This window comes from Rhineura floridana, chromosome 11, assembly GCF_030035675.1.
Source record: "Rhineura floridana isolate rRhiFlo1 chromosome 11, rRhiFlo1.hap2, whole genome shotgun sequence".
Taxonomy (NCBI): Eukaryota; Metazoa; Chordata; class Lepidosauria; order Squamata; family Rhineuridae; genus Rhineura; species Rhineura floridana.
In genome coordinates this window covers 21,359,707-21,381,273 of record NC_084490.1, presented here as the reverse complement: position 1 = coordinate 21,381,273, position 21,567 = coordinate 21,359,707, and the positions used below count along the sequence as shown (strand labels likewise).

At 45.3% G+C, this 21,567-nt stretch overlaps 1 protein-coding gene across 1 annotated transcript in view; it reads right to left on the bottom strand.

Annotated features, from left to right (window-relative positions):
• PTPRH (protein tyrosine phosphatase receptor type H) overlaps window positions 1–21,162 on the bottom strand; it is a 36,763-nt gene extending 15,601 nt beyond the window's left edge. Inside the window, exons 1-10 of the mRNA XM_061591613.1 lie at window positions 21,145–21,162; window positions 20,815–20,848; window positions 18,526–18,576; window positions 16,078–16,299; window positions 15,287–15,538; window positions 12,070–12,324; window positions 10,459–10,731; window positions 6,515–6,790; window positions 4,194–4,457; window positions 2,809–2,890 (exon numbers count right to left, since the gene is read on the bottom strand). Coding sequence (XP_061447597.1) covers window positions 2,809–2,890; window positions 4,194–4,457; window positions 6,515–6,790; window positions 10,459–10,731; window positions 12,070–12,324; window positions 15,287–15,538; window positions 16,078–16,299; window positions 18,526–18,576; window positions 20,815–20,848; window positions 21,145–21,162 — 1,727 coding nt within the window. The remainder of the gene's footprint in view (window positions 1–2,808; window positions 2,891–4,193; window positions 4,458–6,514; window positions 6,791–10,458; window positions 10,732–12,069; window positions 12,325–15,286; window positions 15,539–16,077; window positions 16,300–18,525; window positions 18,577–20,814; window positions 20,849–21,144) is intronic.
• Between the last annotated feature and the right edge of the window lie 405 nt (window positions 21,163–21,567).

Below are 21,567 nucleotides of genomic sequence, written 5' to 3'. Positions count from 1 at the left end.
AAGTACAGGACAGTGCAAATGCTTCTCTTTCTATAAAACTAGCTCTTAATCCCCAACCCCACAATATAACAGACCCTCCTAACCCTCACCTAGGAGATTTCCTTTCCTCTCCTAGACTCTCAGTTTGGGAGATCTCCACTTTCCTGCCTCTCACTCAGGGTCCTTCTGCCAACTGTTTAAAACTTGGGAGATGCCTTGCCCCTTTGGCTACCCTAGGGGTGACACCAAAGGGATAATACCCTTTGGGGTTTCCCCCACCAGGATCAGCCTACCACAGGGCATCCTGCAGCATGCCCAGCTGACTTCTCCCCATGCCGAAACACACTCTCAGGGCAGGTAGAGTGCAATCAGCCCACCCCTGCACAACAGCAACTAATCAACACCATTCCGTGCATATAATTGCTGGTAAGTTAGTGGAAAGAATTAAACAGTCTTAGAAAGTAGCCAAAGGGCAGGGAGTTAGATGTTTCAAGCTTACTTCCCTGTTCTTGATAACCTGGCTGAAGCCTCCATTGCTGCTGTCAGGATGTTTCTCTGTCACTACCCAAAGGGTGCTCAGCTTTATCTCTCCCTGTCCTGAAACACACTCTCAGGGCCAGTGGAGTCCAGCTGGCCCACCTCTGCACAGAGGCAGCTAGCTAATCAACACAATCCCGTGCACCAAATTGCTTGTTAGCCGGGGTAAAGAATTAAATGGTCTTAGAAAGTAGGCACAATTGTGAAAAGAAGGGAGTTGGAAGTTTTTAATATCACTTCCGTTTTCTTGATAGCCTGGCTGCCAGCACCTCTGCTGCTGCTACCAAAATGTTTCTTCGTCACTGCTCACTAGGGTTGCCAGGTTCAGGGCCTGATCCTGTATCTTTAGGAGAAGAGAAAGTCAGCCAATTGCAGGTGTTCTTGCAACACTGTAATGGGAAAAACCACAAGGTGGAATTCTCCCTCATGCACAACTTTTAAAGATACAAAAGACCTCTTGGTTGCCAGGCCCAGCCTCCAAGAGGTCTTCTGTATCTTTAAAAGTTGTGCAGGGGGAAGGGAGAATTCCACCTTGTGGTTTTTCCCATTACAAGAATACCTGCACTTGGCTGACTTTCTCTTCTCCTAAAGATACAGGATCAGTCTCAGGCCCTGAACCTGGCAACCCTACTGCTCACAGTGTGCCCAGCTTTATCTCTCCCAGTCCTTAAACACACTCTCAGGGTGGGTGGGGTGTAGCTGACCCGCCTCATGCAGCCAGCAACTAATTCACACTGTCCCATGCACCAACTTGCTGGTAAGTTCATGCAAAGAGTTGCAAAAGTCTTAGAAGGCAGCAGCACCTATGAAGGGCAGGAAGTTAGATATTTAAGCTCACGTTTCTTGATAACCTGGCTGGTTAGGAAGATATGGGAATAGTTAAACATTTTAAAACTAACAGCTATGGTTAAGGAGGGAGAGAGGCAAGTGGCAACTAGTAACTTGTTATATTAAAAGGGAGGTGGGAATTTCCAGGCAGGGAATTGATTATGGGCTTATCCAAATGGAGCAGGATAATCCACTCTTTCCTATTCGGGTTGTCAGCTGATAGTCCTCACTTTGCCTTCCCCCCCCCACTGTTTCCCATTGGAAAAAATGCTTTTTTTGTGGCACAGCGAGATTCCCGATTTCAAACAGCAAACTGCATTTTTGCTGGTATTGGAAGGAGCGGATTAACCCATGAAAATGCATAACACCGCGCGATGTCATTTAGATGACCGAAAAATAATGAACACACATAGCGCGCGTGTCACACATTTTGCGGTCATCTGGATGAGCCCTATATGTGTTTATGAAGACATGAAATGAATGCACATCAAGAAAAGTTGAAAGCTTTAGAAAAAAGGAAGAACGAGTCAGACACCAGTCGAAGCATCTGCTCCCTTTATTAAGTAAGTCACCGTTATATTTATGTCTCTTTATAACATTTATTCTAGTTCTGTAATAGTAAAATGGATTGATTTTATAAAAGCTTTAATTCTTTAAATATTGATGTTCTTGATTTTTTGGATTTGTAGATTGTCTACTAATTGCATGAAATAATAACATTAACAACAACAACAACAATAATGGCTACTGGCACCTCCATTGCTGCTGCCATGATATTTACTGAAAGCTGAGCAGACAGGGAAGGGGGTTCAAATGTCCCTGCTCAGGAGTCAGGTCTTTATAGTGACCCCACTCCCACCCTGGTTTGGTTCTGGCCCTGCTGACATCTAAGTGAGATACCAAATCATCCCAAGAACCTCAGCTTGTTTATTTACTCTCCCCCACCTTTTGAAACGCACATTGAGAGCCCTCATGCGGAAATGGACTTGAAAATACATGAACGCTGATTGCTTAATAAAGTGTCAGTGGGTATCTTCATTAGAAGCTTATATCTGTCTTTAGATCGCTTTTATTGGCCTGAGTTCTCCCAAAGAATCTTGGGAATTGCAGTTTGATGGGATGCTGAGAATTAGAGATCTTTGCTTCCTCCCAGCATACTCCCAAACTCCAATTCCCAGGGTTCCTTGAGATTAAGGAGAGGACGGATGTGTGGCCTCAAACACCGCAGTACAGTGTTGCTGAGCAGGACTTTCTCTAGTTGGGGAGGGGGCTTCAATGCAAGCCCAGCCTCTTGCCCCCCACCCACCAGGGGAAAATGCATTATGGAGAAAGCAAGTAAATGCAGCTTGTTTTCCATTGCCTGACTCCTTCATGTCTCAGGATTCAGGTTACAGCAGCTCTGATGCTCCCCGCTGGGGGCAATAATACTCTGCACGGGAAGTTTGCAGTATTGAGGTTGCTTACCTCCTTCTCCAGAAATAGAACAGCAGCAGACTGAGGATGACTAAGAGAAGCAGCCCAGCAAACACAGTTCCGACTATGACCCCTAAAGACACAGAAGGAAAACGCTGGAAGTTCTGGCAAACTCTTGGTGCTGCTACAAAGTGGGCGTGCATGCCTAAGTCAGGGATGGGGGCCTTCTGGCCCTCCAGATGTTGCTGAAATACAACTCCCATCATCCCTGACCATGGGCCACACTGACTGGAGCTGATGGGAATTGTAGCCTGACAACATCTAGAGGGCCACAGGTTCACCATCCCTGGTGGAAGTAATAATTGCATGTTCTGGAAGGGGATGTGAGTTACATGTACCATTAAGGTTCACTACTGTCCTTCAGTGACCATCTATTTGTGCAATATAAAAATACATTATGTGGTCAGAAGCAGAGTCTTTACAGCTGTGGCCCCGGGACTGCCAAACGGCTGCCCTCTGGAATTGTTCTTCTTTGCTTGCATTCCAGAAGGGCTGCAAAGCTTTCCTTTTTGTTGGGACTTTGTGATTTATCCACAGAACAATTTTTCTGACCAGCAGATTAGATAGATAGATAGATAGATAGATAGATAGATAGATAGATAGATAGATAGATAGATAGATAGATGATAGATAGATAGATGATAGATAGATAGATGATAGATAGATAGATGATAGATGATAGATGATAGATAGATAATTACTGATTTTACATAGTATTTTCTCTCTCTTCTGTAAGGTGCTTTGAACATATGCTGGACAAGTACAATATAAATAAAGGCAGGAACACAGCAAAGGAAGGGTCAATAGCTTAGTGGAGATCACCTACTATGCATGCAGAAGATCCCACGTTAAATCCTTGGCATCTCCAAGTTCAATTCTTGGCATCTCCAAGTTAAAAAAGGATCAAGTCAGAAGCGATGGGACAGACCTCTGGCTGAAATTCTGGAGAGCCATTTGTGATCAGACTGGAGCATGAGTAGTCAACATGGCATCCTCTTGGTGTTGCTGGATTACAACTCCCATCATACCTGACTGTTGGCTGTTATGGCTGGGGTTGATGTGAACTGGAGTCCAACAGTACCTGGGGGGCACCACATTGGCCATCCCTGAAGTATTGAGCCAGATAGGCAGCTTGACTTGGTATAAGACAACATTGAGCACTCCCAAGCCTTTTCATGCATTTTGCACAGAACAGTCCATACCCTCATTTCAGGGGGTTCTGAACCTGTTTATGAAAGATGCTGTCACTGGAGGGGCCCCATTGCTGTTTTTTGTTAAGGAAGAGAAGTGGGTTGGTCCTTTTTGCATTTTAATGGCATGCTTAATGTATAACTTGGCCCCAAGCATGCCCACTGAAAGACTCCCAGATGTCTCACCTGTATTTTGGGTGGAACACTCCACAGGATTGGATGCCTCCTGCAGGTCATACCAAAACGTTTTCACTTGAATCTGGTAGCTCTTGGCAGGTTGCAGGTTGTCGATCACTGTTGACTCTTTGCAGGTCAGCCATTCTTTGCAAATCTGGCCTGACACCAGCACCAGGAATTTACTGACCTTACTGGATGGGCACGTCCAGGACAATTTCAGGCTGTAGCCCCCTCCCAAGGCCAGGCACTTCACATCATTCACAAGGTCTGGTTCTGTACAGGCAGAAAGCAATGAAGATCATGAGACTTTTCTTGTTCTTTTTTTTTATCCATTAACATTTGAATCCCATCCTTCTTCCAGAGGACCTCATAATGACATTGGTGAGGTTCATAGACAGTCCCCCATCCCATCTGCAAATTCCACCACTCACAGCCATCCAGAGGTCTCCAGTTCCTTTAAATTACTCTACCCATTGTCCCTTCCTGACTTTAACTTCTGTGCTGTAGGTGGGGCTTCCCTTGGGCTTAGTCTGGAAGCTGCAGCTGATGCAGAATGCAGCTGATAGGTTGTAGACTGGGACATCCCATCAATGCCATATACCACCTCTGTTAATGGAGCTGTACCGGCTGCCAGTATCATACCAGACATAGTTCAACATTTTTATTTTAGCATTTAAAACCCTAAACAATTTGGGACCAGCTTATCTAAGGAGCCACCTTGTCCCATATATCTCTGTGTGGCAACAGTGCACCTCAGGTGTGATACAGCTGAGAGTACTATGTGCTCCAGAGGTGCACTTAATAGAGACTGGGCTTTTAGTGTTGCAATTACAGCCCTCTGGAATCAATTACCAGCTGAAGCAAGCACCTAGCATTTTGACATTTGCTGTTTCTTGAAAAAGTCTTAGACTGGGTGGATTGATCCTTGAGGCAGGTTGTTGCAGCCATTCCCTGCCCTTCCCCCGACCAAGGCTCTCTCTTGACAATGCTGAATTCTGTAGCCAGATTTTTTTAAAAAAAGATTTATTTCCTGCACTTCTGTAGAACTGAATTGTCAAGTTACAGCCTTGACTTCAGGTTTCACTTGCTCAGAGAAAAAACTGTTCAGCGGCACAGCACTTGACTTGCACGCAGAGGGTCCCAAATCCAATCCCTGGGTCAGAAAAGCCTTGGAGAGCTGGTGTCAGTACTGGGCTTACAGGGGAGGTTTGTCCTTTAGATGAAATGATGCCCCGCCAACCTCATTCTGCCCTCAGCCAGCCCCCACCTGCTTACTGTCATACTTACAGCCACTCCAGGGGGTGATACTCCCTGCCTGCTTTCTCCTCCTTAGTCTCAATGTTGGCCCTTGTAGAACTCAGCAAACAGGGGGACCAAACCAGTCCTTGGCTCTGGCTCCACCTACTGTTGGTCTTCCTACCTTCTGCCATACCTTCTGCTGTGTCTCAATGGGCACCAGCCACCACTGTTGGGCTAGATCAGTGTTCTTCAATGTTGGGTCCCCAGATGCTGTTGGGCTGCAATTCCCATCATTGGCTAAGCTGGCTAAGGATGATGGGAATTGTAGTCCAACAACACCTGGGGACCCAAGGCTGAAGAACACTGCGCAAGATGGACCAAAGGTCTGATTCAGCAAAAAGTGACCAAGGTGGGGGTGGAGGGCCTAACATCTGTGTGCAACTGGATTGGAACTTGCCTCTCCCAATTCATAACGCAGCCCTCTGAACCCTTTCATGGTGTGTTTGTCTGTGGGGGTCTATCCTTCTTGAGCCTTGGCAGGGTGGCACCAGATTGCTATGGACCTCCCCCTCCTTCTGCATGTGTGCACACACTTAAATACACCCAGTCATGCTACCTCTTGCATCAGTGCATCGACACGCATGCCTGCCATCACCCAAGGTGGCAGCAGGGGTGTGTTGACGCCTTTGCTGCAGTCTTGGATGATGGTGGGCATGTGTGTGTAACGCACTGATACAGCGACACAAGAGGTGGTGTGACAGGGGGTATTTAACCATGTGCCGGCTGTGTGCACATGAGAAGGTGATGTCACGTGGGAGAGTGGAGCTCTCGCTCCACAATCTGTGTCACCATCCAGTCACAGCCCATGAACCGATGCTGGTAGGGATCACGGAGCGGGAGCTTGGCCCTTGGCCAGCCACAGGGTCCTTGGCCAGTGCCCGACCTGACTGCCCGCTGGCACTGGGCCTGAGCCTCGATCTCTGCAGAAGTCCCATCATGAAAGGCAACGCTCCCTTGCATGCCAAAACTCACTTTCCCGTTTGAGCCCCCTCCCTCTTTCCTTTCTGTAGCCTGAAGGTAATTCTAAGTACTTGTAGCCCCTTTTTGCCGAATGCCAGTGCTGTACACTGCCAGCTCTTCTCTTTTCTCTATGCTTAGCAATGTGAAGGTGTAGTTGGTGCTTGCAGTAAGCCTGTTCAAAGTAGTATTTGCAGATGTATTGAGCAGCTTCTCATTTTCATTGGACTCATTTGATTTCTTCCACCAGAGCGCAAAGCCAGTGGGAGCTGGGCTTGGGATCACCCAGGATAGTGCGACCGCTGTCTGGTTGATTATCTCGATGTTGAAGTGTGTAGGGGGCAAGGGGGCTGAAAGAAAGAGGAAAGATTTGTCAGAAGAGCCAAGCCACAAAGAAAGCTAAGGAGGCCATGTTAGTCCATGGGGGTGGAAACCCAAAATCCACAGTTGGGCAATGCCACCTCCTGTTTTGTGCTGTATCCAGCCTAGGAATGGAGAAGAAATTCAATTTGGTTCAGTTTAAAGCTAAATGTATCAAAGTTGCACTTTCTGAAACAATGTTGTTGTTGTTATGTGCCTCCAAGTCGACTACGACTTATGGCGACCCTATGAATCAGTGACCTCCAAGAGCATCTGTCAAGAACCACCCTGTTCAGATCTTGTAAGTTCAGGTCTGTGGCTTCCTTTATGGAATCAATCCATCTCTTGTTTGGCCTTCCTGTTTTTCTACTTCCTTCTGTTTTTCCAAGCATTGTTATCTTTTCTAACGAATCATGTCTTCTCATGTGTCCAAAGTATGATAACCTCAGTTTCATCATTTTAGCTTCTAGTGATAGTTCTGGTTTAATTTGTTCTAACACCCAATTATTTGTCTTTTTTGCAGTCCATGGTATCCACAAAGCTCTTCTCTAACACCACATTTCAAATGGGTTGAACTGAAACATAGGCATCCTTCACAATTTGCACTTATCTGAACTTTGCAATGCCGTTCCTCAACCAAACGGTGTTTACAAAAATACATACATTAGGGGAAAATGTCCAAAAAATGAGTATAATAGTGAAAATTAAAAAATGCGTTATTGTGGGAGACATTGCTTGCAAAAATGTGTACACTAATCAAAACTGCATACAAAAATGTGCTCAGTTGGAGAAATGTGCATCAATATGCTGAAGCATTTTTATGAGGATTTTTTTTAAATGCAGATTTCGGGGAACTGCATTTAAGATTAGAAAAAAATGAGGAACTGAGAGAACTGAAATTGACAGATCTTTCCATCACTAATCTAGCATGATGAAAAGTTCTGGAGAACTCAACACTATTTCAGAGCTTGGAAAAGTTACTTTTTTGAACTACAACACCCATCATCCCCAGCCAGCATGGCCACTGGATTGGTCTGATGGGAGTTGTAGTTCAAAAAAGTAACTTTTCCAAGCTCTGCTATTTTATGACATTTTCGCTGGTCCTTATAAAGACATTGCCCAACTGTGGATTTTTCCAAGTTACAAAGGTATCTCTTAAAAGACTAGACACAGCTTCTCCCTTGATCTGTGTTCATAAGGGGCCACTTTCTTCTCTGTGGATCATGGGCATCTTTTGTTCAGCCACCTCTACACTATGTCTCATGTATTCTCAATGGGGGGGGGATTCAGTTTGATTTGCATTTCCCCAAACAATACACAACTTGCTAGTCATGGACCGAAATAAACATTCATTCATTCAAACAATACACAAATCAAAACACAGCTGTCCTTCGAGATCCCCACTTCTCCAAATTTTGCAATGCTGTTCTTCAACCAAAACTGCATCACAACAGCATACAAAACTGTGCCTAGTAGGGGAAAACATGCATACAAATGCATATATTAATGAAAACAGCATACAAAAATGCATTAGATTAGGGAAAATTGATTGCAAGAGATTGTATATTAGGCAAAATTGCATAAGAAATGTGCATATTAGGAGCAATGAGCACTATGATAATGATAATTATTATTATTATTAAGTAGTAGTAGTAGTAACTGCCCTACACCCAGAGGTCCCAGGGCAGGTTACAACAATTTTAAAATACATTATTGAAACAGTTAAAAACAACCTAAACATCATCACAGAAAATAGGGTGGGTCCTAAAAATATACATCTCAGGTGTTTTTATTTATTTATTTATTTCCCACTGTTCCTCCTAGCAGGATCCCAGAGCGGCAAACAAAAGCAGTAAGAACACTTTAAAACATCATAAAAACAGACCTTAAAATACATTAAAACAAGACAACTTTAAAAACATTCTTTAAAAATGCTTAAAAAACATCTTAAATAAAAAGGGTTTAAAAAAACACATATTGTTTGGGGGGGGGAAGTTTTTTTAAAAAACATATCAAAAGCAATTCCAATGCAGATGCAGACTGGGATAGGCCTGGGATCGGTGTTGAAGGCCAGGGGAAAGAGGTGCCTCTTCAGCAGTCACTGAAAGTTGTACAATGAAGTTGCCAGACGCACCTCAGTGAGGAGGGAGTTCCACAGCTTAGGGGCTGCCACAGAGCACAGCGGTGTCACTAGCGGGAGTGCGGGGGGTACGGATCTCTGGCGCGCGCTCCCCCCAGGGGCGTGGACGAGGTGGCTGGGTTTGTGTGTGTGCATGCTTGTGCGCACGCGCTCAAGGCCAGCCACTCCCATCCATGCCCCTGGGAGGGCGCGCGCTGGAGAAGCACCCAGCCAGAGAAGGCCTGGGAACGCCGACGCTGCTCACGGTCTTGCCCGCCTCCAAGGAGGAGTTGGAGCAGCCTTGCCGGGCAACGGCGTGGGGCGGGGCGGCTCTGGGTGTCACCCCCCTCATGGTGACACCCGGGTGCGGGCTGCACCCTCCGCACCCCGGTAGTGACGCCCCTGACAGAGAATGCCCTCTCCTGGGCCACCCACCCCTCAAGCTTCCCAGGGTGGACCCACTCAGCTGATCTTGAAAAGGTCTGTAGGGAGGGAGGCGGTCTCTCAGATATTTAGGACCTAAATTGTTTACGGCTTTAAAGACTAATGTGAGCACCTTGAGCTAGGCCTGGAAATGAAATAACAACCAATGCAGCTGTTTTAAAACAGGGATTATATGAATTCCAAAAGGAACCCCTGCCAGTAATCTGACTGCTCCATTTTGAATCGGTTGAAGTTTCCGAGTCATCTTCAAGGGCAGCCCCATGTAGAGAGCATTGCAATAATCCAGTCTGGCAGTTACCAGAGCATGGAGCACTGTGGCTAGGTCTCCTTTGTCCAAAAGGGGCCGAAGCTGACAAATCAGCCAGAGCTGGAAAAAGGCACTCCTAGCCACTGAGGCCACCTGAACCTCCAGTGACAGTGTTGGATTAAGGAGCATTCCCAGGCTGTTGATGTTTTTTTGTGAATTGATGCACAAATGTGCTGAACTAAAGACTGAAAAACTGAGAGAAACTTAAAATGAGAAATGGAAAGAAACTGATATGGACAGATTCACCCATCCCTCATTCCCAGCACCCCTCTGCATTGGGCCTAATGCTCAAAATGCACAGATGAAGTGGGGTAAACCTGCTTCTTGATTGTACCACTTCTTGACTCTACTGCTTTCGGTCACACAAAATCTGGAATTAAAAAGCAAAGCAGTAGGGGATTCCTGATGCATTGATGCTACTTTGGAAAAAAGGCCATGGAATTCAGAACACTAAAATCCACCAGAAAATTTGAATGAGGAGAATTTCAGAAGCATCCCTGTTTAGACGTTCTATTCATTCATGTATTTCTTGCATTTACATCCCAACCATCCTACAAGGTGCTAAGAGTGGCATGCATGGTTCTCTCCCCTTCATTTATCTTCAAAACAACCTTGTAAGGTAGACTAGTTGGAGAGATCATGACTGGCCCATGGTCTCCCAGTGAGCTTCATGGCTGAGTGGAGATTTGAACCTGGTTCTCCCCAGTTCTAGTCCAACACTCCAACCACTACACTGCATTGCCCAAAGTCCAAGCCATATTGCCATTCCTCTTAGAAGTTGCACTCACATGTCAAAGCCCATTTCCTGGCTTCTTTGCTCTTAACACCATTTATATTTGAGGCCAGCTTCACTAGGTACAGTTTCCCGGGCTGGAGTCCTTTGATGGTGTAGCTGGAGCCATTAGTGGTCTTGTTCCCCAATGGATCTGTGCAGTTTTCCCTGAACCAGATCACCGAATAAAAATAAGCTGTTTCATTGACGTCTCTGGGGCGATTCCAGGAAATGGAAAAGTTATTGGTGCTGCAACATCCCACAGTTATATTCTCAGGCATGTTTGGAGCTAGAAAAAGAGCACATTCATTTAACAAACAGCAGTGGAGGCTGGTGGCTCTGATGTCAGTGGGACAGTGAATCCGCTCCGGGTTTTAGTCTGAACTTTCCAGGAGCTGTGCAAGGTGCCTTCAGCACCTTTCAGTTTTCAGCACCTTGGGCAGGTTCTTGAAAGTTTGGATTAAAATCCAGAATGGATTCACTGCCCCACTGACATCAGAGCTACCAGACGTACCTTGGACAGCTCCTTGAAAGTTTGGACTAAAACTCAGAGCAGATTCACTGCCCCACTGACTTCAAAGCCATCAGTCTCCACTGACAAACAGCACACACTGGGAGCCAAGCATCCTCACAGGCCATTCATTCTACTCTTCCAACCCACAGTCCAATTATATGAGTTTTTGCCAATGCACCAATCAGTCAGTTAAATATGCAAACAATTTTTTTAAAAAAAATAACTTGTCTGGTTTTAGATATTATTCACATGTTATAGCAGGGATGGGGAACTAGTGGCCTCCAGATGTTCTTGAACTCCAACCCCATCAGTCCCAGCCAGCATGCCCAATGGCCACAGATGATGGAAGTTGTAGTCTAGCAACATCTGGAGGGCCACAGGTTCTCTATCCTTTGTGTTACAGCACGTATCTGCTTAGAAGAGAAATTCCCTCTTATGCAGGATTGAGAGGGGAATGCCTCTTTTAAGATTAAGCTTGCTAGCTGCAGCTTTTATACACACTTGCATTGAAGATAATGGGCTGGATCCAATCTAACTAAGCTGTCCTTAGGTCCCATTGAAATCAATGTGAAAAACTAGTCACGACAAAGTGAACCCCTACTGATATGAACGGGAACTTAAGTGTGAGTAACAGTGCAATTCTGTGCATGTCTACTCTGAATAAGTCCCATGGAATTATATACTACCTAGGAATGCAAGCTAAGTTAGGTTGGATCCTGGACCCATCCTAGGTTGTTTAAAAAACAACAACAACACTGACCAATTAATCAGAGGCATGTTTTTAAGTTGCTTAAGGTACTGTTTTTGCCCACCCCTACCTGGTAAGCCCAGGCAGACAACACAAAGAGCAAGGGCCACTGGAAAGTATTTGGCGCAGGTTTTCCATCCCATATGGAACTCCTGGTGTTAGTGGGGCAAGAAATCTACTCTGGGTTTTAGTGAGAGCAGCTGTAGTCCAAGATTCAAGGTAGTGGGGAGCTGGAAACTTTCAAGGAGTTTCAAGCAGTTCAGACTAAAACCTGGAGTGGATTCACTGCCCCATTGACATCAGAGCCACCAATCTTCACTAGCTACCACCTCCCCCTCTCCCCTGTAGCCCTGATTTCATCCTACCTGTGGTGGCCTGGATGGTCGTCACAATGCTGGAGACATTGCTGGTGGTGATGGCAGAGACCTCAACGCTGTATGTACTGCCTGCTTCCAGTTCACGCACCAACCATAGGTTTCCTGGGGTGATGCTGCAATTCAACAGGCAGAGCCTGTACCTGTAGGTGCCGACGTGAGGGTCCTGAAGTGGTGGCCCCCACCCAATCTCCAGCATATCCACTGTGCGATTCTGTATCTCAACATCCAGGACTGGCGAAGGCACTGAGACAAATGAAACAGAAGGACTCACACGTCTCTGATATCAGCAGACCTCCTGCCAGCTGTCGTTGATTCTGGGTCACTAGAGGGACCTGCAGCAAAATGTTGCAGTGTGGAGTGTTCCTGTTCAGGGTTCCAGCTAGCCAGGCAGATGTGCACTTTCCCATGATCCTCCACTCCATCCCCCCTCCATCTCCAGTTTCCATTTCTTCCCTACCTCCCAACTGTCAGTCATCATTCTGTGGTTACTGAGTATTGAGATGTTTTTGCACACTCACCCCTTTTAGAGGTTTTTCCCCCCTAAGGTTTTTGTATTCTGCAATACTTGGAATTTCCCCAAGTCTACTAACACCTCCCACTTGTGCTGTAGATGGTGCCATTTTGGCAACTAAGTATTTACATCTGAAGAACTACTTGGATTCCTGCATTGAGCAGAGGTTAGACTCGATGGCCTTATAGGCCCCTTCCAACTCTACCATTCTATGATTCTATGGTTCTGTGAGTCTGCTGGTAGATTATCACATCTCATTCCCACAGGTTCCTTCTGTTGGAGCAGAAATCAGAAGTTCCCCACAAGCTCCTGTCGAGCTCTGAAATTCCGAAAGAGATATGATTTTGAACACCAGGTGTCAGACAACAGTCTCTATGTTAACAACAAAAACAGCTCCCTGCAAAGAGAAAGCTAGCACTATAGGGAGAAAGTTCTTTGCCTTTAGTGCTAGTTTTCTAGCTGTGAAGTGTATTTGATGCAGGAAAATCATTTTATACATGATTTCTCCCCACCTGCAGTCTGAAGTGATAGAGTCTGTTCGGAATGCACTGTAGAACAGAAAAGACCGTGTACAGGTTGCCAGGCCATGGGCTTTGGCCCTGACCACTCGGGATTTGGGACTCTGTTTTCAGAGTCTCGGGACAGCCAGTTCAAATCTCGGGTAGGGCTGGTCATAGAATCACAGAATAGTGGAGCTGAAAGGGGCCTCTAAGGGCATTGAGTCCAACCCCCTGCTTAATGCAGGAATCCTACAATTGGTCCTACAGTTAGGAAGAATGAGGCAGCTGCCACAGGCAGCAATTGTTAAGGGGAAAGAAGCAGCAGCACATTACTGAAGAGCAGAGTGCCCCACAGCCTGCCCTGTGCCCCTTAAGCTGCCCTCAGGTGTGCTGTTCCATTGCCAGTTGTTGAATTTAGAGTCAATTGTGCTAGTCCAGCTGGTTTCTGTACGTGGCACAGGGAAAGGGCACCATCTTATCCTTTGCCTCAGGCAGAAAAAGTTGGGATAATCAAGCTTGCATGTCCCTTCTAGCCAGAATTTGGGAACATCTCTATGCTTTAACTTCCTATTGAAAGGTGTTATTTTCCCTCTTCCTCTCTTCCTCTTCTTTGTTAAGACATGTTGTTCTCTTATTGGCATAATTCTCCATTAAGCCACAGGAGAGAGAAGCCTCTCTACACGCTTCTCTGCCAGATGATCCCAGTCATGGACTAACAATAAGAGTTGGCTGCCTCATGACTTCACAAGGTCCAAACCATGACATCACTACAACCTATGAGTCTCAGGCATTGAGATGCCAGAGATCTCACAACCCTTTGAATCAGTAGTGACACAAAAGCTCTTTTGGGATAACGTATCTGCCATTGATGAGGAAGCTACGATAAGCTTCTGATATGACCACACCATCGATTCCCAAAAAATAAGTGAAAACACTACATTACTATGAATCTCCCCATTCACTCTGGTTATTTTCAGAGGCGCTGCTCCAGGTTCCTCCACTGTCTGATGTGTGATGGTAAGTAGCTACATAAAACAGGCCCACCTCAGTAGTGGGGCCTACCTGAATTGTGGGGCTTTGTCCCGAGGGAGGTCCATTCAATTCCTTCTGCTACTGGGGTTCAGGTTGCAAATTAAAGTTGGGATAACAAATAACTTCGACTCTGCTGCTACATTGCTGCTGTACTGAAATCTCTACTGCCATTTAATTACATTTATATGCTTGCTTTTATATTGCTGCTAAATCGTCCTGTGGATCCTGATGAATGGGAAGGCAGGGCTTAAATAAAATACAATGTGAGGGTTATCCACTTCTCTATCTGTCTATATACATAGATGCACATATACATATCTATACACACATTTATGGATCATTGGGATCCATACATGCTCCCCGTGCCACCAGTGAGTATCGCTTACCATGCTGGGGTGCAGGACATAGCACTGTGATTGCGCCTCCAACTTTGGAACTCTCCCCCACCACCCCCAAAGGTGCAGATGGCAACATCTTTGTTGGCCTTCCATAATCATGTCAAGACCCATTTGTTCTCATAGGCTTTTAGAGGAGTTGTTTAGCCTGCCCTGGGCTTTTAGATTGCCCTGTTCTGTATTGTTCGTACTGCTTTTATTTTATTTTTAAATGTATGTGGTTCTAATTTATATTTTTATTGCTGGAAACTGCTTTGGGAACATTGATGAAAAGCAGTCTAAAAATATTGTAAATATATTTATTATCTATATAAACATTTTAAATATATATAATATAAGTAAATATAAAGTAATATAAGTAAATATATTATAAATATAATATAAAGTAACATAAGTAAATATATTATAGATATAGTATGTAAATATAGTATATATATTTAAAATTACTATACACTACAAACAATCAAGCCAGTGAGGGGGAAAAATGAAGCAGGCTAACTCCTCAGAACGCAAGATGATAACTTGTTCTCCGTGCCTCAATGTCACCCACCCACCTCAGCCAGCATATAGTCCTCTGCAGAGTAGGGATGGGGAACCTGTGACCCTCCAGACTCCAACTCCCATCAGCCCCAGTCAACATGACCTATGATTCATCAGGAATTTTTGTAGCCCAACAACATCTGGGGAGGGCCATGGTTTCCACAGCCCTGCTGTACAAGGTCTTGTGGTCTCAGCTGCTGTCAGTAGATAGTGATGGTGAGACTCACTAGTGGTCACATTGATGGATGTTTCCTGGCTACACCTTCCATTCTGTAGTGTTCTGTATACTGTCATGGTGTAATCTTGCCCGGGCAACAGCCCTGAGATGTAGGCCGTGCAACTACTGCAGCTATCATTAGGGACTGTTGAAAAGTTGGCTCTGGAGGACATGTGGCAGCAGTCAGCTAGGTTTTTCCAGTGAAGAATTATGGAATTGTTGGTCCGGTCCCCTAAAGTAAGGTCCTCCACGGGGCAGAGCTCTGTGCAGAAAAATAATCAAAGTGTCAGAGACTAAGGACATGTCAAGCCTCACACCCCACCCCTTATGGGAAAACCAGGCTATAGTTCATTGGACCAACAATGGAGTCTGCTCTAGGGTGCCTCCAGACTGCCACTATTTTTCAGAAGAGATTGAAACACATGCCAGAACGTTAAGTTTGCAACATGGAGGTGGACTGAAACACTCCGTTACATGAGCTCAAGTCCATTTTTTCTTCAAATGGACTTTTTGCTTTTGGAAAGTGACAGGGAAATATATGGAAAAGTGCGTTTTCCCCATCACTTTCCTAAAGACAAACAAGTCTGTATCTCTTTTAAAGTGGATTTGTCATGCTAGGGCAGCAGAGCTTTTTAATCTAGTTTAATTGTGTAAACTTAAATTTCTTGTTATGCACTTGAGTCCTTCCTCATGCTTTAATAATTCTGAATCTGGAAGGGCCATTAGCGGTTTGTTTCATAAAGCATATTCTTCATGCAGAACCTGTGACGCAGAGTATGGATCACGGATTTTTGCCCTTACTTGCACATGTGGTACAGTTTGGTATCGAGGAACAATTATTATCCACAGTCACATTGAATTGGCCCCCAGGGGAAAAATTGGTAATGTTGATGTAGTCTGGATCCTTTGCTATCACCTCTGGTCCTCTCTGAATTTCTGTAACATTCACATCATCTGTACAGTAATCCATGACAAATGTTTCCGTGACTTTCCAGTGGTCTTTCCAGGAATCTGTGGAGGCAACTACATGAAGGCAGAGGTTAAAAGTCAGAAATTAAGAGCACTTTATGACCTTGGTGTCCTCCAGATGGACTACAACTCTCGTAACCCTTAACCATTGGCCATGCTGGGTGGGGGGAAAGCTAGTTTAGAGCATAATGATGTGTGTCCAGTGATGGCTGTTTTCTCTGTGTCATTTTGGCAGTGGAATCCAAACTTTCGAGGAGCTGTCCAAGGTGCTGAAACCTTGGACAATCCCTAGAAAGTTCGGACTAAACTCAGGGCACATTCCACTGCCCCACTGACATGCAGCCACCAGCTGCCACTGTGTGAATCTTCACCCTGGGTTATCTCAAAAACCATTTGGGCTTCTAATGTTTGTGGCAAATCCATTCCTTGATCCGGGCTAGTATTTAGGAGAAGGGCCATAACTCAGTGATAGAGCCTCTGCTTTGCATGCAGAAGGTCCCACCACCTAGAGGTAGGTTTGGGAGGGAGAGGTTGCTGTCTGAAATCCTGGAGTGCCTCTGCCAGGCCCTGCAGACACTACTGAGCTAGACGAAACTATAGTCTGATTCTGTATGAAGCAGTTTCCTATGTTCCTGTTACAGAACGTCTTGAGTTAATCACAGTATAAATCCTGGGGTGGAATAGTCTGTTTGTTTTATTTACCTCCTGCCCTTTCTCCCAAAAGGAGTCTGGCACTGTAGTCCCACAGTGCTAAGACTGGAGGTGAGAGAAATGCTGCCTGCTGTTTCACAGTTCACTAGACTGGCAGGGCAAGGGCAAAAGGATGAAAAGGAAACCTGTGAGGCTGCTTGTGGCTGTATGTACATCAGGAAGGAAAGGCAGGCAGGCAGGCATCATAAAATAAAACTATTTGTCTATCAATCTTAGTCTAGATCCAGAATTTAATTTCCAAGAGTCCTAAGCCTTTCAACAGGAACTGTCAGGCCTGGGGCCTCACTCTGTGGCAGTCTGTAGCTGATGGCCAGATAGCCTCACAGCACTAAAAACATAGATAAGCCTCTGCTTGTTCTTTGATGGTAAAAGGCAGCAGGCAGAGGCTTATCTATGAACTTAGCAGTATAGTCCCACAGTGCTAAGACTGGAGGTGAGAGAAATGCTGCCTGCTATTTCACTATTTACTATCAAAGAGCAGGCAGAGGCTCATCTCTGATCTTAGCACTACGGTGCATAGTACTAAGATGGGACATAAGAAATCCCTCATCTCTCATCTTAGCGCATAGTGCTAATGATATTTGCTCCATTAGAAAAGTAAGATGTGTTCATGTGGAGTTTTTTTTTCTAGAGCAGGTAGTAAGTTTGTCAGGGGTGGTGGGGTCATTTTCAGATGGGGAGGGGGGAAGGTTAAACATCTTCTCATACCAGTATCCGAATGCAAACCCCAATCCCCCCCATGACCTGCTATCTGCAAAAATTGTAAAAATATAACGATGCATTCATGGATCTCAGTTGCATGTCTGCAACACTGATATCAGGGCAGGATTCTGGGCAGAAGCCCAGGGTCCTACTCAGCAGAAGAAGCTGGAGGTTCTCCCAAACACAGCAGAGCCAGCTTACCACTGTTTGAAGTAAGTGAGCGTGAAGCAGTACCCATTAGCATCAGTGGAGACTGGTGGCTCCAATGTCAGTGGGGCAGTGGATCCACTCTGGGTTTTAGTGTGAACTTTCAAGAATCTGTCCAAGGTGCTTTCACCTCCTTGAAGGTTCAGGCTAAAACCTGGAGCGGATTCACTGCCCACTACCATCAGAGCCACCAGTCTCCACTGATTAGCATCTAAAAAGGCGCCACCCACCCTCACCATGTAAGACCATGAAGATCTGTGTTTGAGATTGCAATGTATATTTGTGTGTGTCTGCTGAACATCTTTATCTTTAAACAATCCTTTTAAGCACAGATCTTTCCCAGTCATGCATCTGTATTGGAATTGTTAATGGTTTTATCACTTTGCCACCCTGGGTTCCCTTGGAAGGGCAGGATATATAAACTTAACAAATACATTGATCGCTTTGGAAACATTTATTTGGGGGCAGTTTATCCATCCATAAATAAATAAATAAAGTCCAGAACCTAATATTATCTAAGTCCCGTCCCCCCGCCGCCACTGGATGCCTCTTTGGCCCTTGTTCACACCTAATGGTGTTGTAAACGTGCCCAGGATTTGGAATGGAATAAGGAGAAGGAGGAATCATCAGGAGCTCAGATGGGGTAGTTCTTTTACTTACCAGCAGACGTGCTGGTAGGCTTTATAGTAGTCTTGGTTTCTCTATTTTTGCCTGTGGTAGAGGGGGAGGGAAGAGGCAGAGAAAAGTACAGCTAAAATATGAAGAATGTGAAATCTTCATTGTGGATTATTCAGTTTTGCAAATAAAACCCAGAACTGCAGCCAAATGCACGCATACATATATATAGACACAGAGCCTTCAAAACACATAACAAGTGAAACCAATAGGCATAGACACAAAGGGTGGTATTCAACGTTAGTCATACCCAGAAGAGCTCCACTGAAGTTAATGAACTAAAGGTTGTCATGTTAATTAATTCCAATGGGCTTGCTCCTCTGAGTAGGGCTAGCACTGGATACAACCCATTAGACGCGCTGTAACAAGTGATGCCAAAATGAATCTTTTTAAACCAAAGGGTTCCTCAGGAGAAACAGGTATTTTCTTCAAAGTTAAATGCTTTCTATGACACAAGAAGCATGTCAGAACAGAGGCCCAGCATCCTGTTTCTAATTGGGGCTAGCTGAAGACTTCAAAGAAGCCCACAGGCAGGGCATGAAGGCAATAACAGCCCTCTCTTGCTTGTCCCAACAATTGGTGTTCAGCAGCGTGCTGCCTTTGAACATGGAGGTTCTGTTCTGGCTATCATGGCTGTTAGGGTTGCCAGGTTCATGGCCTGAGACTGATCCTGTATCTTTAGGAGAGGAGAAAGTCAGCCAAGTGCAGGTGTTCTGGCAACTCTGTAATGGGAAAAACCACAAGGTGGAATTCTCCCTCCCGCTCCACAACTTTTAAAGATACAGAAGACTTCTGCAAGAACGCCTCCACTTGGCTGACTTTCTCTTCTCCTAAAGATACAGGATCAGTCTCAGGCCATGAACCTGGCAACCCTATGGCTACTAGACATTGATAGTTTGATCCTCTGTTTTGTGTAGCGCCTGTTCAGGGGCAGAGCATCTGCTATGCATGCAAAACATTGAAGGTTGAATCCCTAGCAGCTCTAGGTAGGGCTGGGAAAAGCTCCTGGTTTGAAATCCTGGAGACCCACTGCCAGTCAGTGTAGACAGTGCTGATCTAGATGGACCAGCGGTCTGACTCAGTATAAGGCATCTTGCTACCCTCCTATGTTCCTCCATTAATGGATCTAATCCTTTTTAAAAGCCCTCTTTGCTAGTGGCCATTGTGTGGATAGTGTCATACACTATAGTCAAGTCACTAACAGCACAATCCAATACATATGGTACTTACTCCCAGGTAAGTGTGTATTGGATTACACCCTAAATTATTTAGTTGTATCTGGGTGGAGTTGCGGGTTTCCTGTTTCCTTCTGCATCCTCATCCATCCATGGAGGGAAAACACTGCAGAGCAAAAGATGCTAAAACATATATGGCTTCCTCTGATGGAATTCTGGGGATTGTAGTTCTGTGAGGGCAATAACACTCTCTGCACAGAGATATGCCTGTGAATAAACTGTATTAAATTAAAGCCAATGAAAATGTAGTGTACGCCCACTCTGAGGCCAGCTTTCACTGGTTGCATCATCCCTCATAGGAGAGATCTATACATCTGCGGCAGATTGACTGCATGGCAACTAACTACTAGCAAGCTTCTTCCACCACCACTCCAATTCAAAATTGACGTCGTTCTTTACAAAACATCCAATGGGGGAGGATGTTGGTTCAGGCCTATAACTTGACTGCAAACATTTTTCGCCCCATGCCAAAAGCGGAATAATTTCTTAGAAATTCCTTCATGGCTCTGATTTATTTTCACCTTGCATAGTGTTTTCCTCCAAACTGGAAACAAACCTCATTTCCACCCACCACCCCTGCCCTGCCCCTTCTAACTGCTCTGTTACAATGCAGCATTTCAGATTTCCCTGCCCCTCCCACCACCGCCCAGGTTATTGGGGAGAAGCAGTGTGTAACCAAATAGGCATTGCCACTGTTTCCTCCCCGCCCCCAATTCAGGGCTAAAGTACACACATGAATGCATGTAACAGGCAGCCCTTTCTTCACTGGACAAACTACTTTGCATGGAGGCCACTCAGACTTGGTGGGGGCTTGGCTCTTAACCTTTTCCCCACTCCACATCACCCCCCAGCACTCCTCCCCAATAAGACTCCAAATGTATTTTTACATGGGCAATCCCATATTTGAAAGCCATGGGTGGGGGGGAGAGAGATTTATTATTTAGTTAGTTATTAACTTTCTATTATTGCCTTTCCTCCCAGAAGGAGTCCAGGGCAGCAGACGAAACACCCAAAACACAAAATGTTGGCAGCAACTCACCGTGTTGTCCAGGCTGAGGGAGCAGCAGCAGCACCTGCCAAGGAAAAAGTAGCATGGGAAAGACCATAGATTTTTTAGGACTTTTTTAATCCCTAGAAGGCCTTGCTCATTGATGTCGCCACTGTGATTTTCATGAACACTTTTCAACACGGCTCACATAAGAAGCCTGCTTATAGGTTTCCTTTTTCATGAAATTAGGGCAACTTCATAATATTTGAATTTGCCTTTAAAAAAAAAAAAAGCATCAGGCTGGACTTGGTACAGCTCTTCATGGTGCCCTTGAGGTCTTCCTTTAGTGCCCACAAAGCCCCCCCCAAACCCACCCCTCACTGCCCCCTCGGCCGTCATGATGTGGTAAAGGTGGCCACCTCTCTCTTGAAAAGTACATAGAGGTGAAGGATGAAATTGGAGGAGTGACACTCTTCCCCACTTCCTCTTTCAGCTCTATGTGCTTTCCAAAGCTCAGATTGGTTCTGCTAGATCCAGCTGTTTCCCAGATCCATTGGAAAAGCAAAATGTGTGTGCCCCCACTTTCTCTCTGTCTCTTGAGTGGGGTGCTGATCTGGGGAAGGGAGGGAAAGAGGGAAATTAGTAGAGGGCATGGCACCTCCTGCTCAAAAATCCAAATATGTCTGCAGACCTAAAAAGATTGGCGTCCCCTGAGCCCAACTACACCACTGTGCCTTCCAACTGACCTGTGAAGCCCAGTTTGTGCTAAAGCTAGAATACATGGTGTGTGTGTGTTTTAAAACT